At 38.2% G+C, this 18,150-nt stretch overlaps 1 protein-coding gene across 2 annotated transcripts in view; it reads right to left on the bottom strand.

Annotated features, from left to right (window-relative positions):
• Positions 1-18,150, bottom strand: part of JAKMIP3 (Janus kinase and microtubule interacting protein 3) — a 90,570-nt gene that overhangs the window by 12,657 nt on the left and 59,763 nt on the right. The window contains exons 6-16 of one of the 2 annotated variants that reach the window (XM_070752454.1): positions 17,820-17,951; positions 16,750-16,785; positions 16,313-16,372; positions 15,040-15,165; positions 13,690-13,818; positions 12,057-12,140; positions 10,105-10,167; positions 8,931-9,029; positions 4,675-4,773; positions 4,512-4,565; positions 1,649-1,714 (exon numbers count right to left, since the gene is read on the bottom strand). In XM_070752454.1, coding sequence (XP_070608555.1) covers positions 1,649-1,714; positions 4,512-4,565; positions 4,675-4,773; positions 8,931-9,029; positions 10,105-10,167; positions 12,057-12,140; positions 13,690-13,818; positions 15,040-15,165; positions 16,313-16,372; positions 16,750-16,785; positions 17,820-17,951 — 948 coding nt within the window. Of the gene's footprint in view, positions 1-1,648; positions 1,715-4,511; positions 4,566-4,674; positions 4,774-8,930; positions 9,030-10,104; positions 10,168-12,056; positions 12,141-13,689; positions 13,819-15,039; positions 15,169-16,312; positions 16,373-16,749; positions 16,786-17,819; positions 17,952-18,150 lie in introns of both variants that reach the window. The other variant, XM_070752453.1, reaches the window with a different exon arrangement.

The raw sequence follows: 18,150 nt of genomic DNA on the forward strand, positions 1-18,150 counted from the left end.
TTGGAATTGAAACAGAGAAAAGATAATGAAATGGATTATGTATAGGGAAAGCTATGTAAGGTTAAGCCAGACAACACTTTGTTCATAAAATAAGTGATGTTTGTTGAAAAAAATTAAAAAGAAAACTTTTTATAAAAAAGAAAAATGCTAGAAAGAGTTCAGTTCACTAATCTTGCAGGTAATGAAACACCTGCAAGAAAACAACCAAGCTCAGAGAAGTCATGTATGGATTTTAACTCCCAGAATTCCTCTGCCAGGTGGCTAGAAAATTCGGGGAGATGATGTTCATACAGCTTAAAGTTTCCAAGGTTGACAAGCAAGAGACCAGGCTTCACTGCATAACTGACTATTGGGTTTATAGCAATATACCTCAGTATGCTCACTATCTCTCAGTTTGGCAATTCAGTTATAATAATCCTATTTCAGCATTTAGCAAAAGTAATCTGATCTTTGGGCTCAATGATTCATATAAAGGACCTGAACATAATGCCTGCATAATTGTATTTTCAGATGGTAACTGTAAGCCGATAGTATGTTATAGTATGATATGTCTTTAGGTGAAAAACTGGTCACTGATCAGCAAAAAAAATTCTTAAAAACTATTAGTAAGAGAGAATAGAAAATTAGAGATAGGCTTAGTAGCTTGAATTATTTTAAGGATACTAGCTATGAACATATCACTCAGCTTCATTTTGTTGTTTATCCCATTCATATCAGTTTAACAGCTATAGATATTTATTTAGTTGGAAATGGTATTTACCGCTTTAGTTACCCTATTAATCCACTTTGGTTATTCCACACCAACATCCCAGCAACTAGGGGTGGGCTGCTGCCCGGACCGGGGGGGGGGACGCAGAGGGGTAGCAAAAATGGAGCTCCACCGCAGAGCACCCAATTTGCATGAAAGATGTTGAAAGAATATGCAGGGTGTCCTGCATAAACCACGCCCACAGTGTGATAGTAAAAAAATTGGTAGCCCTTCACTGCCAGCAACCAAACATCCAGACCAGCAGGTGTGGGCTGCTGCCAGAACAGCTAATTGCACGCAGCTCCATGGCTCTGGTGCGTGAGTGTGGGATCGAGCTCAATTTTGCTTCCCACAGCTGTGCGGGTAGCAAAATCTCACATGGTGATGCATGAGTGTGTATGTTTCGGTGAGGGTTTCTTTGCCTGTGGGGAAGCAAAAAACCTCAACGAAATGTGCACGCTTGTGGTGCACAGAGGTGTCAATTATGTGGCATATCTTGATTTGCCCCCCCTTCATTAAACCAGGCATGACCAGCATGGGATGCATCTGGCCCGTGGCCTGCAAGTTTGGCAGCCCAGATTTTTTTTATCAGCCCAGAATTTTTTTCTGTTTGATACAGAATTGAGAGCCATCCTACTAGTTATACTGGTGACCAGTTAAACTGGGGATATGGCAATATCATTTCTGGCAATGATAAAAGTAATTTGTGGAACCAAGTTTAGACATATTTTTGGCAAGGTTAAGATTAAAGTTAAGGCAAGGTTAAGGAATATGTCAAATCTGTTACATTTGCTCTACTTTTATAAATCAGTACTGAATAGTGTTGCACGAGAGAATAAGTTATGCTAATACAACTGGACACTGAATCCCTCTCAGCGAAAGAAACAGTGTAACCATTACCTTTTCTGCCAGTGTCAAAACTGTCCTTGCTTGTATGACTACAACTTGCTCGTCATTCGTTAAGTTCTAAATGAAGAGCAGAGTAAAAGTATCATCACAACAGACACCTCCACATTATTTTCCTGTTTCCGAGGTGCTCTTGCCCTGAATATTTAGACATTCCTCAAAACTACAAATCAAAAGTAGCATTTGATTATACTTTCTTGATTATACTTTCTTGATTATACTTTCTTGATTATATTACTTGATTATAATTTCAAGATAACATTCCATGATCAGGAAGTGTTGAAAAGTATTGATCTCCACAATCCACTCCCGATAAATACAGATAGTCCTTGACTTACAACAATTTGTTTAGTGACTGTTCAAAGATACAACAGCACTGAAAAAGTGACTTATGACCAATTTTTCACATTTACAACCTTTGCAGCATCCTCATGGTCTCATGATTTACGTTCAGATGCTTGACAATTGGTTCATATTTATGATGGTTGCAGCATCCAGAGGTCATGTCTCTGGCAACTTTCTGCCAAGCAGAATTAATGGAGAATCCAGATTCACTTAACAACCATGTTACTAACTTAACAACTGCAGTGAGTCAATTAATAAATGTGGCAAGAAAGATTGTTAAATGGATTAAAACTCACTTAATAAATTTCTCTTTTAGCAACATAATTTTTTAACCTCAATTGTGGTTGTGAGTCAAGGACTATCTCTATACAAATATTGGCTTACTCTGTTACCGAAGTATCAATTATGAATTCTCAATAAATATTAAAAGAAACATGAGATAAATAAATAAATAACATTATATGGAAGTGAATAAACCTACGTTATTTATTTAGGTTTATTCACTTCCAGATGTTAGAACTGAGAAATCTGAACCAGCAACAATGAATCGTATCTATGACTTTGTAACATGGGCAAGTTCATGTTGCCGCAACCCCCCAAAGTGATTTTTGCACTTTATCTCCCCCTTTCCTTGCCCTAACTTCACAAAAGATCTAGAGTTTTCCAATCCTCTTCTACAAAAATGATTGCCTACTGGTTGCATTGAACATCTGCCCACAAAAGCCTCAGTATTTGCAAGTTAATCAGTGGGAAGAAATGAGAAACCTAATTTACGATCCGCTCTGCTTTCCTCTCATCAGCGTAAATCTGAAAACTGCTGATGCCTGGATCAATCTCAGAAAAATGGAAAAACTGCCCTTTGGAATGGTCTTCACAACATTAAAAAACCTAAAAGTATGATTATCCATCCCCCCAGGTCTGGGACTGGAATTTATAAATTCAGAATAAGAGAGTGCGTAAATGTGTGCCAATTGGCCTATTTCTGACCTTTATTGCTATTTTTTTTTGGTTTTTGTCTTGATACCAGGGCCACCTTGGGCAGCCCTATAAATTATTTAAATATAGTTTTAAGACATCTGGAAAGAGAAGGGTATATGATTAAGGCTCAGATAAACATAACTTCTCTTAAATGAAAGAAAAGGATACCCTGCTTTTCTTTGCTTCCAATTAGATGACAGACCAACATAAACAAAAATTAATTTATTCCAGTCATGCGTGTCTCAAGCTGTGGTATGTTCTAATACACACACACACACACCAAAATCTTTAAAAATTAAAGTTTTTTTTAAAAAAATAGCAAATAATAATAAAACACTAGTAAAGGATATCCAATCCCCATATTATTTTTTTACTTTTTTATTTATTAGATTTGTATGCCGTTCCTCTCCGAATATAAGGTTAGCTTTGTGAAATACCTTAGATCAGGCATAAGTAACTTTATTGTGCCTGGAAATTACTTTCCATGTTGTACCTTGCCTGAAAGATACAACATATACCCAGTGGCATCATAATCATGGTCATCATTGTGCCACACACACACATTCACTCCCAAAATTTAACTAACTCCACTTTGAGTATTTCTGATGGGATATTAGGAGAAGTGACAGTGGCTTCAGATTATTTGTTGCCAACTTCTGCCTTATTCTATAAAATAATAGATTGGGGGCAGGATAATGGTTTTTGGTATAATGGTATCACACAATTGGATGATATAAGGGTTAATGTTTATATAATGCTTTGTTTTCAGCCCTTAGCTACTTCAACCAGAGAAAAATATTTAATCCTCCCCTAAACTCAAATCATGTTTGTTCTGTTTATTTCAGAGGGTCTCTGGGAATGGGGAGGATTGGGAAATTGCATGTGACCTGGGTCTACACAACCCTGACTCACTGTCTCTCCTATATCTCATACATCATATCTACTATTTTTCTATTCTATTCTTCTTATACTACTCTCATAATATTCTTCTATTCTCTAATTGATATATTCTATTCCTAAATTTTCACTTCTATTCTTTCTCTAATATATTTTACAATGTTTATTTTTACGTGAAGACCTCCGTTTGAAGGAGCTGGGGAATCCCTCCCATGAAGAGATTCCGGGGGTGGAGCTTTGACGTCACTGGCAGGTTGCTAAGGACGCCAAGGTGATCACTTCCTGGATTCCATGGAATCCAGGAAGTGATCACCTTGGCGTCCTTAGCAACCTGCTGGTATATGTGACGTCAAAGCTCCACCCCCGGAATCTCTTGGTGAGATTCCCCGTTCGGGTTCGGGTTCAGGTTCGGTCGAATTTTGCATAAAGTTCATCCGAACTTGCCGAACTCGAACACTGTTGGCTTAGCCCATCACTAGTTAGGAAGTATTGGTCCCAAACAAGGACTTCTCCATGTCAAATGTTACTTAATTTTAACAAATAAAAGCAATTACAAGGGCATTTAATGCAGTTTGAACAAAAGAACAAAACACATTCACTGAAACATGCACAATTAATTAAAGGAACATACACTTACGGCGTTATCCCCTAAAATATCCAATTTTTTCATCAACTCTGCTACTAGTATATCCTGATGGGGAAAAAACAGAAAGAGAGCAGCATGTGAAAAGAACATGATATTACATCCAGAGGGAAACAAAAATTAAAAATTGCAACAAGAGCAACTGGGAACTACTTACTGTTACCCCTTCTGCCTCGCAGTAGACTTGGAGGGGACTTTTCCCTTCCGTAAAAGGAATGTGATGAAAATTAATTGCTGGTGATCTTCTTTCTCTCTCCTACAATCAAATTAGCCCACAATACAATTTAATTAGTTAATTTTCCAATGTACCGTAAGCTATAAAAAGAAATATCAAATATATAAGTTGATAAATTAGAAACTTTTCAAAAAGATTGGTTTTGGATTCTTTGAGTTGCAGAAATTAATGAACTTCTCTGCTGCTCCTGATGAAATGCCAAAAAAGAGTTTCTGAGGGGATTTTCCCGTTATGATTCTTGGAATTTTTCTTCTCCGCTTTAGGGGAAGATGGCGTTTTGCCCTCAGCTCTAGGAGACTTTGCTGCATCCCTTCATTGTGGCTGGTTTCTTGATGCTGCTGTTATTTCTTTTTCCTCATCACAAAAAGCAAGCTTGATGATGAGTGAATAAAGAAGAGGGCAGGCCAGTGTAAGCTGCTATTTTTAGCCCATTCCCCCTGGCCAGAGGGAAATTGTCAGAACATTAAAGTGCTATCACAAAGCATCACAAAAACGTGCTTGACAATTAGTGGCTGTCTGAAAAAGACTAAAATTTTCCTCCAAATAAATATAATACCATATTTATGTTTCTAGTATGCTTGGAATACAAAGTCTGAGATGTTTAGGTTTAATAAAGGATCCTTGGTGCCCTCTGCACTGGGTCTTTTCATGCAGATGTTTCATTACAAAAATAGGTAACCACCTGTTAACACTGTTAACTTAACAGTGACCACCTGTTAAGTTTAGGTTTTCTTCACTTTCGCTGTAAAAGTTCAAATTGTGTTATGGACTTTGGGCTGAAACCTTAAGACACATGAAGATAAACCAAAAAAAAAAGTGAACACCTCATGAACCACCAGATGGCATCAATTCTGATTCTGGGACAATCTTCAATCTTACCAAAGAGAAAGTACTATTTACAGAAGTAGGTACTAGCCACCCTGAGTCCTTTGAGATTGGGTGGCATAGAAGTCAAATAAAATAAATAAATACAATAAATATAAATCTGTCATTTATTTAGCAGATGGGTACAAATTCCTGTCAGCTAAGTACAGGGTTTTTTTTAATAATTTTTTTTCTACTGGTTCTGTGGGCAAGGCTTGGTAGACATAGGGTGGCGTGGTGGGCTTGTCTTGGTGGCATGGCAAGAAAAGATACTGTAAAATCTCCATTCCCAATCTACTCCAGGGGAAGGTTACTGCAAAATCCCCATTTCCTCCCAATCAGTTGCAACTTGGGAGGCAGAAAGTAGATCGGGACGGGGCCAGTCAGAGATGGTATTTACTGGTTCTCTGAATTACTCAAAATTTTCACTACCGGTTCTCCAAAACTGGTCAGAACCTGCTGAAACTTACCTCTGACCTACAGTCGCAACTGAGTTGAAAATTTCTGTTTCTAAGCAGGACATTTGTTAAGTGAGTTTTGCTCCATTTTATTAGCTTTATTTGCCATTGTTGTTAAGTGTATCACTGCAGTTGTTAATAATTTTGATGTGATCAAAACTCAGATGCTTGGCAACTGGTTCATATTTTTGACGGTTGCAGTGTCCTGGAATCAGATGATCACCTTTTGCGATCTTCTGACAAGCAAAGTGTTCTGGGCACAGACCTCCAGAGCAAATCCCAACTCAGAATTCACTTATTTTATGATAAAATCCCACTTTTTATTTGAAATCAAGCATACAGGATGAAAATGCAGGGTTTAAAACAGCACAGAAGCAGTTATTTATCTCTTTAGAGCTAGCTGTAATCTATGTCGGGAAGAGTGTCAGAAACTCATTCTTATCCGCATTCCTGAGATAAAGCCCAATTTATTATTTAAACATATGTCTCTGCTCGCCAAGGCTTTCCCTATCACAGCGTCCAACAAGGATTGTCTTTTTGAAGCAGAAATCATGGTTTTAAAACTTCATTCAAGCACGCCCAGTTTTATGTCTCTTCCATGGAATGGCATTGAGTTTCCATGCCCCATTTCCCACAATCCCATTCCTTTATACTGCCTGGAAGTGACATCACACCTCAAAGAACTAAGGCTGTAAGTTAATACCATTTACTCTGTAACTCCTCTCGCCTTCGAAGCAATCTTCTATAGCGAGAGTGAATCCAATGGCTTTCCACTCTCATGTCTTCCTCACTGTCTGACTGGGACCACTCCCCCAATGTCACATCAGCCCCCTCTAGTGGTTCCTCTGACTCACTCAAGTCACTTTCTGCCTCACTCTCACTCTCTGCTTCATCTGGCACACACACACACACACACACACACACACACACACACGGGTCCTATGTATCCAGAGGGGCACGGCTCATCCTCCTCAGAATCTGATATGCCCTGAAGTGCACAAGGAGCACTCACAACACAAAGTGAGCGGGGGAGCCAGATTTACCTAACAGCCAACTTACTAACTTGACAACTACAGTGATTCCCTTGACAACTGTGTCAAGAAAAATTGAAAACTGGGACAAAACTCACTACATAAATGTATCACTTAGCAACATAAATGTTAGGCTCAATTGCAGTTGTAAGTCAAGGACTACTTGTATTTATTTACATTCAAAGCTGCTTAGACATATCATATAGAGCAGAGGTCCCCAACCGCCGGTCCGCGGACCAGGACCGGGCCGTTGGGGGTTTTCAGCCGGTCCGCGGCGCCGCTGCCCTCCCAGCAGAGAACATTATGCAGGACGGGGTGGGGCGTCGGGCGGTGACGCAGCCCTCCACACTTCTCCACAGGGTGGGGAGAATCAGGAGGCTCCTTTGGCGGCTGGGGGCTGCCTGGCTTTGTGATTTTGGCTGGGGAGGGAGTTAGGAAGGTCCTACTTCTCCCCCCCCAGCCAAAAATTCAAAGCCTATCTGCTGGATACGGGCGATGAGTGGGACAGAGCGGCGCGGAAGCCTCTTGCAGCAGCTGCCACAGCCACCGGCTTCGGCGCCGCTCGTCCCGCCCATCGCCCGTATCCAGCAGAAGCTGCTGCCCGAGTGCTCTTGGCCGGCGGGATTCAAAGTGCTGGGGTGGGGGGTGTCCTGACAGCCCCCCCACCCCAGTGCTTCGCCTCCCGCTGGGACACCCCCCACCCCAGCACTTTAAATCCCGCCGGCCAAGAGCACTCGGGCAGCAGCTTCTGCCAGACACGGGCAATGAGCGGGACGAGCGGCGCCAAAGCCGGTGGCTGTGGCAGCTGCTGCAAGAGGTTTCCGCGCCGCTCTGTCCCACTCATCGCCCGTATCTAGCAGATAGGCTTTGAATTTTTGGCTGGGGGGGGGAGAAGTAGGACCTTCCTAACTCCCCCCCCAGCCAAAATCACAAAGCCAGGCAGCCCCCAGCCGCCAAAGGAGCCTCCTGATTCTCCCCGCCCTGTGGAGAAGTGTGGAGGGCTGCGTCACTAAGCTCCACCCCTCCATAACCCTACCCCCATATGACCAAAGCCCCCCCCCACACCGGGCCGTGGAAAACTCGTCTAACTTAAAGCCGGTCCCTGGTGCTAAAAAGGTTGGGGACCTCTGATATAGAGCAAGCCCAATATATCATGTGATGCTGCTGTGATCATTTCAGTTTGATGCCCTTAATATAGAAGATTGCACATTTACTGGTTGTTCTGTTGAAGCAAAGCTGGAGGATGATGGGACCTATAGTCTGAACTGCCTGAAGTCCTCCAGGTTGTGGAATAATAATAATAATAATAATAATAATAATAATAATATATCAGATTTGTATGCCGCCCCTCTCCAAAAACTCCAATATATATATAGATATACTGTATAAGCTATAATTTAATATGGCTCATGCAAACTAAAGCTAATGAAATCAGGCTTACACTGATCACCTCAATAGTATTGGCTTCCACTTAACACAGCTTGTCACTCTGCTATGGGATTGCAGTGATAAATAGTTGTTTAAACATGCCAACGCTAGCAAAGTCAATTCATTTTGTCTAAAATGATGAGCCTATAGAAGGAAGAGGGGAGAACCATGAAGTGTGCCACAAACTGTATTTGGCAAATCAGGATACGCTGAACACTAATATATGAATTTGCCCAATATATGGAACCAAATAATTAATGTAATTGTGCCTTATGTTGAAGCTATTCTAGCATACCTTCCCAGATTATACTGCAATGATATTCCATGAGCCACAGTGAATGTGGAACACAGGACAAAACTTGGAAATGTGAACTCAAAATGTCTAGTACTCACTTACCTCAAGTTCTAATATTCTAAATTCCAACAGTTCATTTTGATCTTTAGCATCCTGAACATCATGCTTTAGGCGAGCTTCTTCTATTTCCATTTGTTTTATCTAGAAAAGCAGAAGGATTTTCTCTTTTGATTTATTTTTGGTCAACAACTTGTTTTAATTACACAGTGACTATAGAACTGATTATGGAAGCTAAGAGTGTGAGGTCTAATTAATTTGGGATTCTGCTTTTAAGCCACCACTGCTCAATCTCACACTTTAATATTTATATTTTTATTTATTTATTTTGTCAAGCATGTATATGATTACCGACAAAGTGTAAATATGATTGTGAATATATAAGAAGTACAAGCATGATTATGAGTACATGATATTTTACGAATACATGGGGACAATAGGACAGGAATGGCAGGTACGCTGGTGTGCTTATGCACGTGCCTTACAGACCTCTTAGGAATGGGGTGAGGTCAATGGTAGACAATGTAAGGTTAAAGTTTTGGGGATTTAGGGAAGAAACTACAGTCGGGTAATGTATTCCAGGCATTGACCACTCCGTTGTGGGTAATATGTAGGCAATAATATTAAAAATTATTTTATGCTAAGAAATACTGAGAAATTTTAATAACAAATTTAAGAACTAAGCAGGGATGGGCTGCTTCCCGGACTGCGGGGAACGCAATGGGGTAGTGAAAATGGAGCTCCACCCCAGAGCACCCAATTTCCACTGAAAGATATTGAAAGAAAATGCAAGGCATCCTGCATAAGCCACACCCACAGTGTGGTAGTAAAAATTTTGGTAGCCCTTCACTGGAACTAAGGTATGTGATTTGTGAAAACTGGAAAGGTTAAATGTATTGTCATTCTAAACAAAAATTGAAAGTCAAATTTTATAGTTTATGTCTTATTTTAACTTTGATTTTTTGGGGGGTCAACAACTTGTTTTAATTACACAGTGACTATAGAACTGATTATGGAAGCTAAGAGTGTGAAATTGAAATAACACTTTTATTTCATGACAATTCTTCTATAAGTTTAGACTCAAATAATGTTCCCTTTTGATGACAGAGGATGTTACCTAATACATATGGCATGTTTCATTAAGTGCACTTTTGCCTTAAGATTTTTCTAAATTTTTATTCACACTTATTTTTAAATTCCCTATGAAAACAGAAGCTACCTTTTCCACAAGCTCTTGGTTTCTTTTGTATAAAGCCTGCTTTTCTTCAATCCACTTCATGTCCTTAAAAAGAACCAAAAACAAAACCCAATGTTATAAAAAAGACAAGGAAACACCACAAATCTTTTTCCAAAAGTAAAACATTTGAAGAGAGCATATACATGGGTTTTTTTCCCCCCTGGTAGCTTGAAACACAGAATTCATTGAATTTTAGGGGTAGAACCTAAGTTACATTCTGACCATTCTAATTATTGATTCTCAAGTATAATTTGATGTGCTGGGTTTTGATTTTAAAAACACAAAATGATCTTGAACCGTGCTATTCAAAAGACAGTTCTCGTTTTCTGGCATTTTTTTTTCCTGAGATCATCTTTCTTTCTCTGCCTCCACTGCTTTGAATTTTAATACTCATTGCTCCATTCACGCAAAATAATAAAGCATTTTTTAATGGACAGAAAAGAAGCATCAGTAAAAATGGACTCCAGGATTCCAATGCATTTGTTCTTCTACCAAGCCACGGCAAATAGCAGTGGCACTTAGATTTATATCTTATTTCATAATGCTTTATAGCCCTTTCTAAGTGGGTTACAGAATCAACAGATTGCCCTCAACAATCTGGCTCCTTATTTTATTGACTTTGGAAGGATGGAAGACTGAGTCAACCTTGAGCCGGTCAGGATCAAACTCCTAGCAGTGGGTAGAGTTAGCTTGCAATACTACATTCTAACCACTGTGCCACCATGGTTCATTATGTTATGTAGCAGGGAAGATGTTTGACTTGAAGCCAAAAGCTTACTCGGTGATTGTGATCCAGTCGCTCTCTCACTGAACTTGCTTTTATAGAGGAAATTCAAATGCTATGTATACTGTCCTGAGCTCTTGAAATAAACACAGGATATACTGTAAATCTAATAAACATCAATAAATAAAATCAGGAAAGGTGTATAGTAAACCAAGATCTGTCAAGTAAGATAACCAATCCAGAATTTGGAATTATCAATTATAACTTGCATGTTAGAGGAAAGAAGGAATCAGAAAATGTGCAACTGTATTTTATTTTTGTTTCCAGTCATGAGACAGAAAGAGACTTTCCTTGGGCTAATTTATAGATATAAAATTGATTTAGCTTGACAATATATGGATATTTTAGACTTAAGTTCCATGAATGGAATGATCAGGGAAATTAATTTAAAATTAAATCTACTCTCTCTCTAGATCAGTGATGGTGAATCTTTTTTCCCTCGGGTGCTGAAAGAATGTGCGCGTACACTATTGTGCATGCCGAGTGCCCACACCCATAATTCAATGCCTGAGGAGGGTGAAAACAGCTTCCCTCCGCTAAGAGGCCCTCTGGGGGACAGAAATGGAGTGTTTTCCAACTTCTGGTGAGCCCAGTAGACTTGTGTTTTGTCCTCCCCAAGCTCCCAAGGCTTCCCTGGAGCCGAGGAAGGGTAAAAACGCCCTTCTCCATTCCCCTTGGAAGTTCTCTGGAAGCCAAAAAACCCCTCCCAGAGCCTCTGTGCAAGCCAAAAATCAGTTGGCTGACACACACATGCACATTGGAGCTGAGCTATGGCAATGGCTCACATGCTAGCAGATATGGCTCCGTGTGCCACCTGTGGCACCTGCGCCATAGGTTTGCCATCACTACTCAAGATTGTTCACTGATTTTCCAGAAATTAATTCTGTAAAATGGAAAAGGAATAAAAGATTACAGACATGGGTCAGCCTGAAAACAAACCTGCTTCATCCAAATCACAATGTTTAGAACCATTTTCAATTCAATGGATTAATTTTTAGAAAACTGACTGACAATCTCCAAGAGAGAGTGGAATTCATTTGTTCATGCTTCCATGTGAACCTATTGCTAGTAATTTTATCATGATAACTTTTGACAAATTTGTTACAGTAATGCGAATTAACAAAAAACATTTTCCCCCAATGTATATTACCTGTCCTTGTTCAGCAAGTGCCTTTTCTAGATCCTCTATTTGAGCTTGGGATCTCTGGATTTCTGCCTGAAGCTGCTCACGAGTCTGTAGAATGGGATTCAAAAAATGTCAAACTTACTCTGATTGTTGCTATGCTACTGTAAATTACAATAAAGTCTCACCAAGCTGAATGGCTTAAGCAAATAGTGCAGACACTCAAACATCTAGTCACACATTCAAGTAATTTGGAGTGCTAATTATACATTTCTTTTATCCCTAACAACGTTTGCATGGAGAGAAATAAAATTGGAATTGACACATGCTAAAGACAGCCATAGCTCTCTTATACCAATTCCTCATACTTCAGGAACACATTTTCATGTCCATCAACCTGTATCGTCTATGTCTTTTAGATGATTAAAAATTAATCACATTTTTAATGTATAACATTACATGTTAATAACATGTCCGCTGTCAGTAACAATAGGAAGTTGGTTATAAAAAGATGAAAAATTATGTGCCTGTGCAACTTTGCTAATAACCCTTCACTTATTTCTTTATTTCCAGCATTTCTATCTACAATGCCACTGATTTCCAATTTCATTCAGGAAATTTATTAAAAGTAAAACATGTCCTAGCTAGGGATGAGTTAATCAGTTATATAATATAGTTACAGTTATAAATCCATGTATAAACACATTGATCTTCCAGACGTGACTCAGAAAAGATTTTCATGTGTTTTTGAATTGAGAATTGTGCTGGATTGTCGGAAAATATGGAAGCATATCAGTAGTGGGTTCTAAAACTCTTTTCTACCAGTTTGCTCTTGCACTCGCACCCACATGCATATCTTCTGTGCATGCGCAGAAGCATTCTGGGCAGGTGGGCAGAGCATCTGCCACTACTAGTTCACAGAATCGAACTGAAGTGGGAGCAATCCACCGCTGAAGCAGATTGATAACTGTGTTATTAGATTTCCATTTGATATTCCATGAAATATTATTCTATAGATAAATTCTATATTTAGAATTTATCTATAGAATAGATATCCTTCAGGACCGCCTTCTGCTGCACGAATCCCAGCAACCGATTAGGTCCCACAGAGTTGCCTTCTCCGGGCTCCGTCGACAAAACAATGTTGTCTGGCGGGACCCAGGGGAAGAGCCTTCTCTGTGGCAGCCCTGGCCCTCTGGAATCAACTCCCCCGCCCAGAGATTAGGACTGCCCCCACCCTCCTTCTCTTTCGTAAACTCCTGAAAACCCACCTATGCCACCAGGCATGGGGAAATTGATATACCCCTCAGCTGTTCTGTTTTATGTATGATTGGTTTGGGCTGTATGATTGTTTTTAATAAGGGTTTTAAAATTGTTCCTAATAAAGCATAAGTGCATCTTTAATGCCCCATTCTCAGCATATATATTTTTAAATAGGTCCCTCTAAATCAGGAATGTCCAACCTTGGCAACTTTAAGATTTGGCTGGCTGGAGAATTCTGTGAGTTGAAGTGCACAAGTCTTAAAGTTGCCAAAGTTGAACACACTGGCTCTAAAGAAGATATGAAGGGGAGGGAAATTGAAAAAAAAAAGTGAAGAGTTCAGGAACAACATGATACAGTCACAAGATTTTACTTTCATGTAATATAAGCCATTTAGACCTTAACTTCTCGCTCAGCATCCAACGTTCCTCCAACTTGTTCTTGCAATAGTGCATATGCTCTCTGTAAAGCTTGATATTCCATTGTCAGTTGCCTGAATCTTAATTCCGTTTCTTCTTTTGCCATACCCTAGTGTGAAAAGGAATGCAGAACTGAACTGGAGATGCAATTATCCTGACAAATCAAATCATCAGTCTGTTTATGAGCAGTACAACCTCTTTTATGAAATAACAAATTGAGAGAATTATAAAATGTTATGTATCTCTTAATGGATTAACTAAAATATTTCTAAAGCAATATCTGTGCTAGTCTCCAAATTACGTGACCAAACTTAGAACAGCAGCTTAAAGTCTACAAGGATTTTTCTTGGACCAGAGTCCAACATAACAGATACCAATCATTTAAATTTCAGGGAGCTAATTCTCTATGTGGTCCCTAATTTAAATAATGACTTGATTGCACAATATTTACATTTAGACACAGCAGCAACCACCACCACCACAACAGTCCCTTGTTACAGTAGCCAGGAAAGCACCATGCTGTTGCAGAGTAGTAGTTTGGCTTGCCAAGATTCCTGTTGCAGGAAAAAACACTTGCATGCTTCCCAAGGTGCATCACAGGAGGGTGAGATAGTTTTGAACTAGAGAGAGAGATGAGTGGCTGTTTTTGCAGTGTGACCCAAGGCTCCTTCCCCTCCTGGAGCTGCTTTGCCAACAAGAGTTGCAACGGGAAAGGTTCAGAATCATTAGGAATCTGACTGCTTACACAGAGCACCAACCCATCTACCAACCAAAGTGCTATCTATCTATCTATCTATCTATCTATCTATCTATCTATCTATCTACCTACCTACCTACCTACCTATCTGCATAAAACATGCTTTTGAACTGATAGGTGAGGTGAGTTACAGAAGTTCACCCTGCTATGCAATGCTAGGGCTCAAACAGTTGGAGCAGAGACCATCTCAAGTGCCATTAAGTCACTAAGTCACTGTGCCTCACTCTAAATATAAGATAGAAAAGTCTTTTATGTATGGCTTAAAACCTTAAACCACAAATCTGTGGTTTGCGGAACACCTGATTTACAATTATGAATTTGGTAGTCTGTGGGATTTAAAATTATGAGTTTGGTTGTCCCTGAGGCCCAAAAGGTTGGGGACTCCTGGCTTAAAATATTCTCAATTCTCAATTTTCACTTAGAAGAGACCTTGTTGATTGTCATTATTGTTATACCACAATGATTTCCCTGCAAAGTTTATATTATTACCACAAGAATACATTTAATTACATTCCATATAATATCTCTCTAAGCATAAACACTTGCTTGAACATTATACATATCATAAATTACCTCTTCCAGATCATCATCGGGTGTGCAGGGAGTTTGATCTGTTCGATCCGTTTGATATGAGATTGAAGAGCCATCAGATTCAAGAGATGCTTCTTCATCGTACCCAAAAAATGTTTCCACCACTGGCTTCTGACCAAATGACAATGTGTAAGTACAAACAAGCCAAAGTTGTAAAGATGTTAAGCATAACTGACATAAGGAATAATTAGACTTCCTTCTTCCATGATGCAGTGCTATTTATGAATCTCAGCACTTTTCTCATTATATAGTAGTTGATCAGATCTGCCATATAAATGGGGCAGCAAAGTAAGTAATGATTATCCATCAAGTACAATTCATAGTGTCCTGCTCATTAATGAATACTGAAGCTGCTGTTGAGCCAGCATAAATCTCCTATAATTTCAGTGTAAAATCATCATAAATGAGAGTAAACTTGATATTTAATCTATCATCTACAAGTATTCTCTCAATACATAAAAAGACAGATTGTGAGCTGGAAGAAAATCTTTATATGGACCTTCACAATGATAAAGAGGTTTAGGGGGAATAGCTTTTTTTTTTAAAAAAAGGGGAATATAAACTAAGAAGAAATAGATGGAAGAAGTAGGGAGTCAGAATGGAATGTTTTGCAAAATAATCAGAGATGGAAAAGCTCTATGGAAGGGCTTAAATTGTCTTTAAAAATATAACAAGAGAACAGATTGGCAGCCTTTCAGTTATTGACTGAAAACATATGAAACTAGATGATAGTTTACCAAGAAAATCCCAATTTTCTGGTATTCTAAAGAGTTGGAGCTATTTTAAAAGCTCAATTGAAGGACATGAAGGCAAACTCAGCAAACTTCCTCACGGAGGAAGGAAATCTCTACTTGATTTTCATTTAAAAGATTTTAGAGAAGGCACAATTTGAATTAATTTAAATATTGGAATAAGTTATCAGTAATTTTTTTGACGTTCTTAATGGCATTTGTTTGCATAATCTTATATTAGAGCTGAATTTGAATTCATGACTGGAGTGACTTTGATTATGCTACTTTAATAAACATCTTGATGTTTAGATTGAATTAATGTAGTTTTGAAGGGCAGGTGAAGCTGTGAATTAATAGTGGGGAAAACTCTACATTCTCACTCTGTTTATATATTTCTCAAAAGCTTCTGGTTAAATCTGTGGGTATCCAGATGCTCAGCCAAATGGTGTCTTTCACTATTCTATCAAATATTTCTTAATACTTGCCCCAAATAAGCTTTTTTTTTTTTTACATTATTCATTTACCTTGGGAAATTTTGCAAATTTCTTCCTTTGTTTCTTGTATCTTAAAAGCTTGTCACGCTCCTGTCAGAGAGAAAAGAACAAACAATAGTTTCAGATCTGCATATGAAACATGTTTATTGAAGGTGTCAAATGAAGAAAGAGTTTGGCAATCAATTTGCATGGATAATTTATCGTGCAAAAACAAACACACACACACACACACACACCGAAATGAAAAATGTGATAATTAGACTTTAGGAACACAATTTGTCTTTGATTTATTCTTCATTTTCTACCACCTTAAGAGGAAATTCTCTGGCTCCTAGCTGTGTTAGTAATTAGAATATATTATTTTGCTATTAATATGTAATATCATTAAATATCTATAGCTGAATAATCCCAGGCAGAACACAGAGAAACATATATGAAAATCAAAACCAAATGTGAATGTTACTTACTATTACACTCTTCACATAGCCGGCCGTTTCTAGAGTCTTGTTTAAAAGAATTAAAAGAAAAAGTTAAATTGCTATGATGGTAATAAAATTTTTAAACATCCTCATTTCCTTTTCATCCACACAGTTTTGGGCACATAGTTATTGTGCAATTGGCTTTAGATATCACTTGTAAATTGTTAATTAGATATTCTGTCTGGATGATCAGCAACAGTGCTAACTGAGAATCCAAAATACCAAAATATCTAAGGTTTAGGAAAAGGATTCCCCCACATCCAAGAGTAACTCTGTATTTAAAGAACTCTAATCCTAAAGTTCTATAGCTTTTACAAGGCTATGCTTTTCTTTGAAGAAATTTGTGAAAGTTTCATTCAGATAACAGATAATGTCTTGACATGTTAGGTCACAGTTCCCATGACTTCTTGTACCCAGTATTTAAGGGATTGCTACATATCTGGGCAACATCAGATTAGGTAGGGCAGAGTAGTGTACTGTACATTAGTGTACGGTAGGGTAGTGTACTGATATATTAATAATTTCATTTTAATGGAACTCAAACGAGCAAGAGGTTGGAAAGGCAACTGATTATGCACCTTCCAAATTTTGGAAAAAAATTGTTCTAACTCTAGTGAAAACAAAATAAAATTGTGTGCTATAATGCCACAAAGAAGGAAAGTAATTTCCATCTCATTCTACAAATTCCAAATTTAGAAACATGAATTAAGTGTTTAGTTTTTTTCATGCTCTTTACTGTCTGAAGTAAAATACAATAGAACATTTTTATTACTGAATCTGAAAGGTAGATTTTTTCCAAGAGAAAACAATGATCACAATTAGCTTAAATTAATTATATGATTATAATTAATATAATTATATAGCTCAGAAAATTTATCTTGTCTGTCTAGATATTACATGAATTACTAAATGAAAGATTTTCAACTTTCTGGTTAAGTTTTGCTAATAACTTTCATCTTATACTGTGTACATTAAGTTAAGGTCTTATTTTTTCTCCCACACAGAAGGAGACAGTCTAGCCAATGTCATGCTAAGAATATTTTTTTAAAAAAAGTTACCTTCGAAAGCTCATCTATGATATTCTGTTGCTCCATGATCTGTAATCGCAAAAAGTCAATTTCCCTTTCATCTTGATTTTGATCAAGATCATTTAAAGAACTTGGTCTTCTTATTATCCTCACTCTTTGTCTCTAAAAGGAACAGAACAAATACTGAGAAACTGCTAGAATAGTTATTTATTATAGGAGTTTATTTATCGATTACCTTGCCTGGTAAAGCTTGATTGCACATGATTTCAACAATTTTAAATTGGCCCAATAAATTATTGTAACAGTTCCTGTGTCCTTAATTAAATGTGTCAGCACAATATTATACACTTTTGTAAAACAA

This window comes from Erythrolamprus reginae, chromosome 5 (genome assembly GCF_031021105.1).
Source record: "Erythrolamprus reginae isolate rEryReg1 chromosome 5, rEryReg1.hap1, whole genome shotgun sequence".
In the NCBI taxonomy this organism is placed as follows: domain Eukaryota; kingdom Metazoa; phylum Chordata; class Lepidosauria; order Squamata; family Dipsadidae; genus Erythrolamprus; species Erythrolamprus reginae.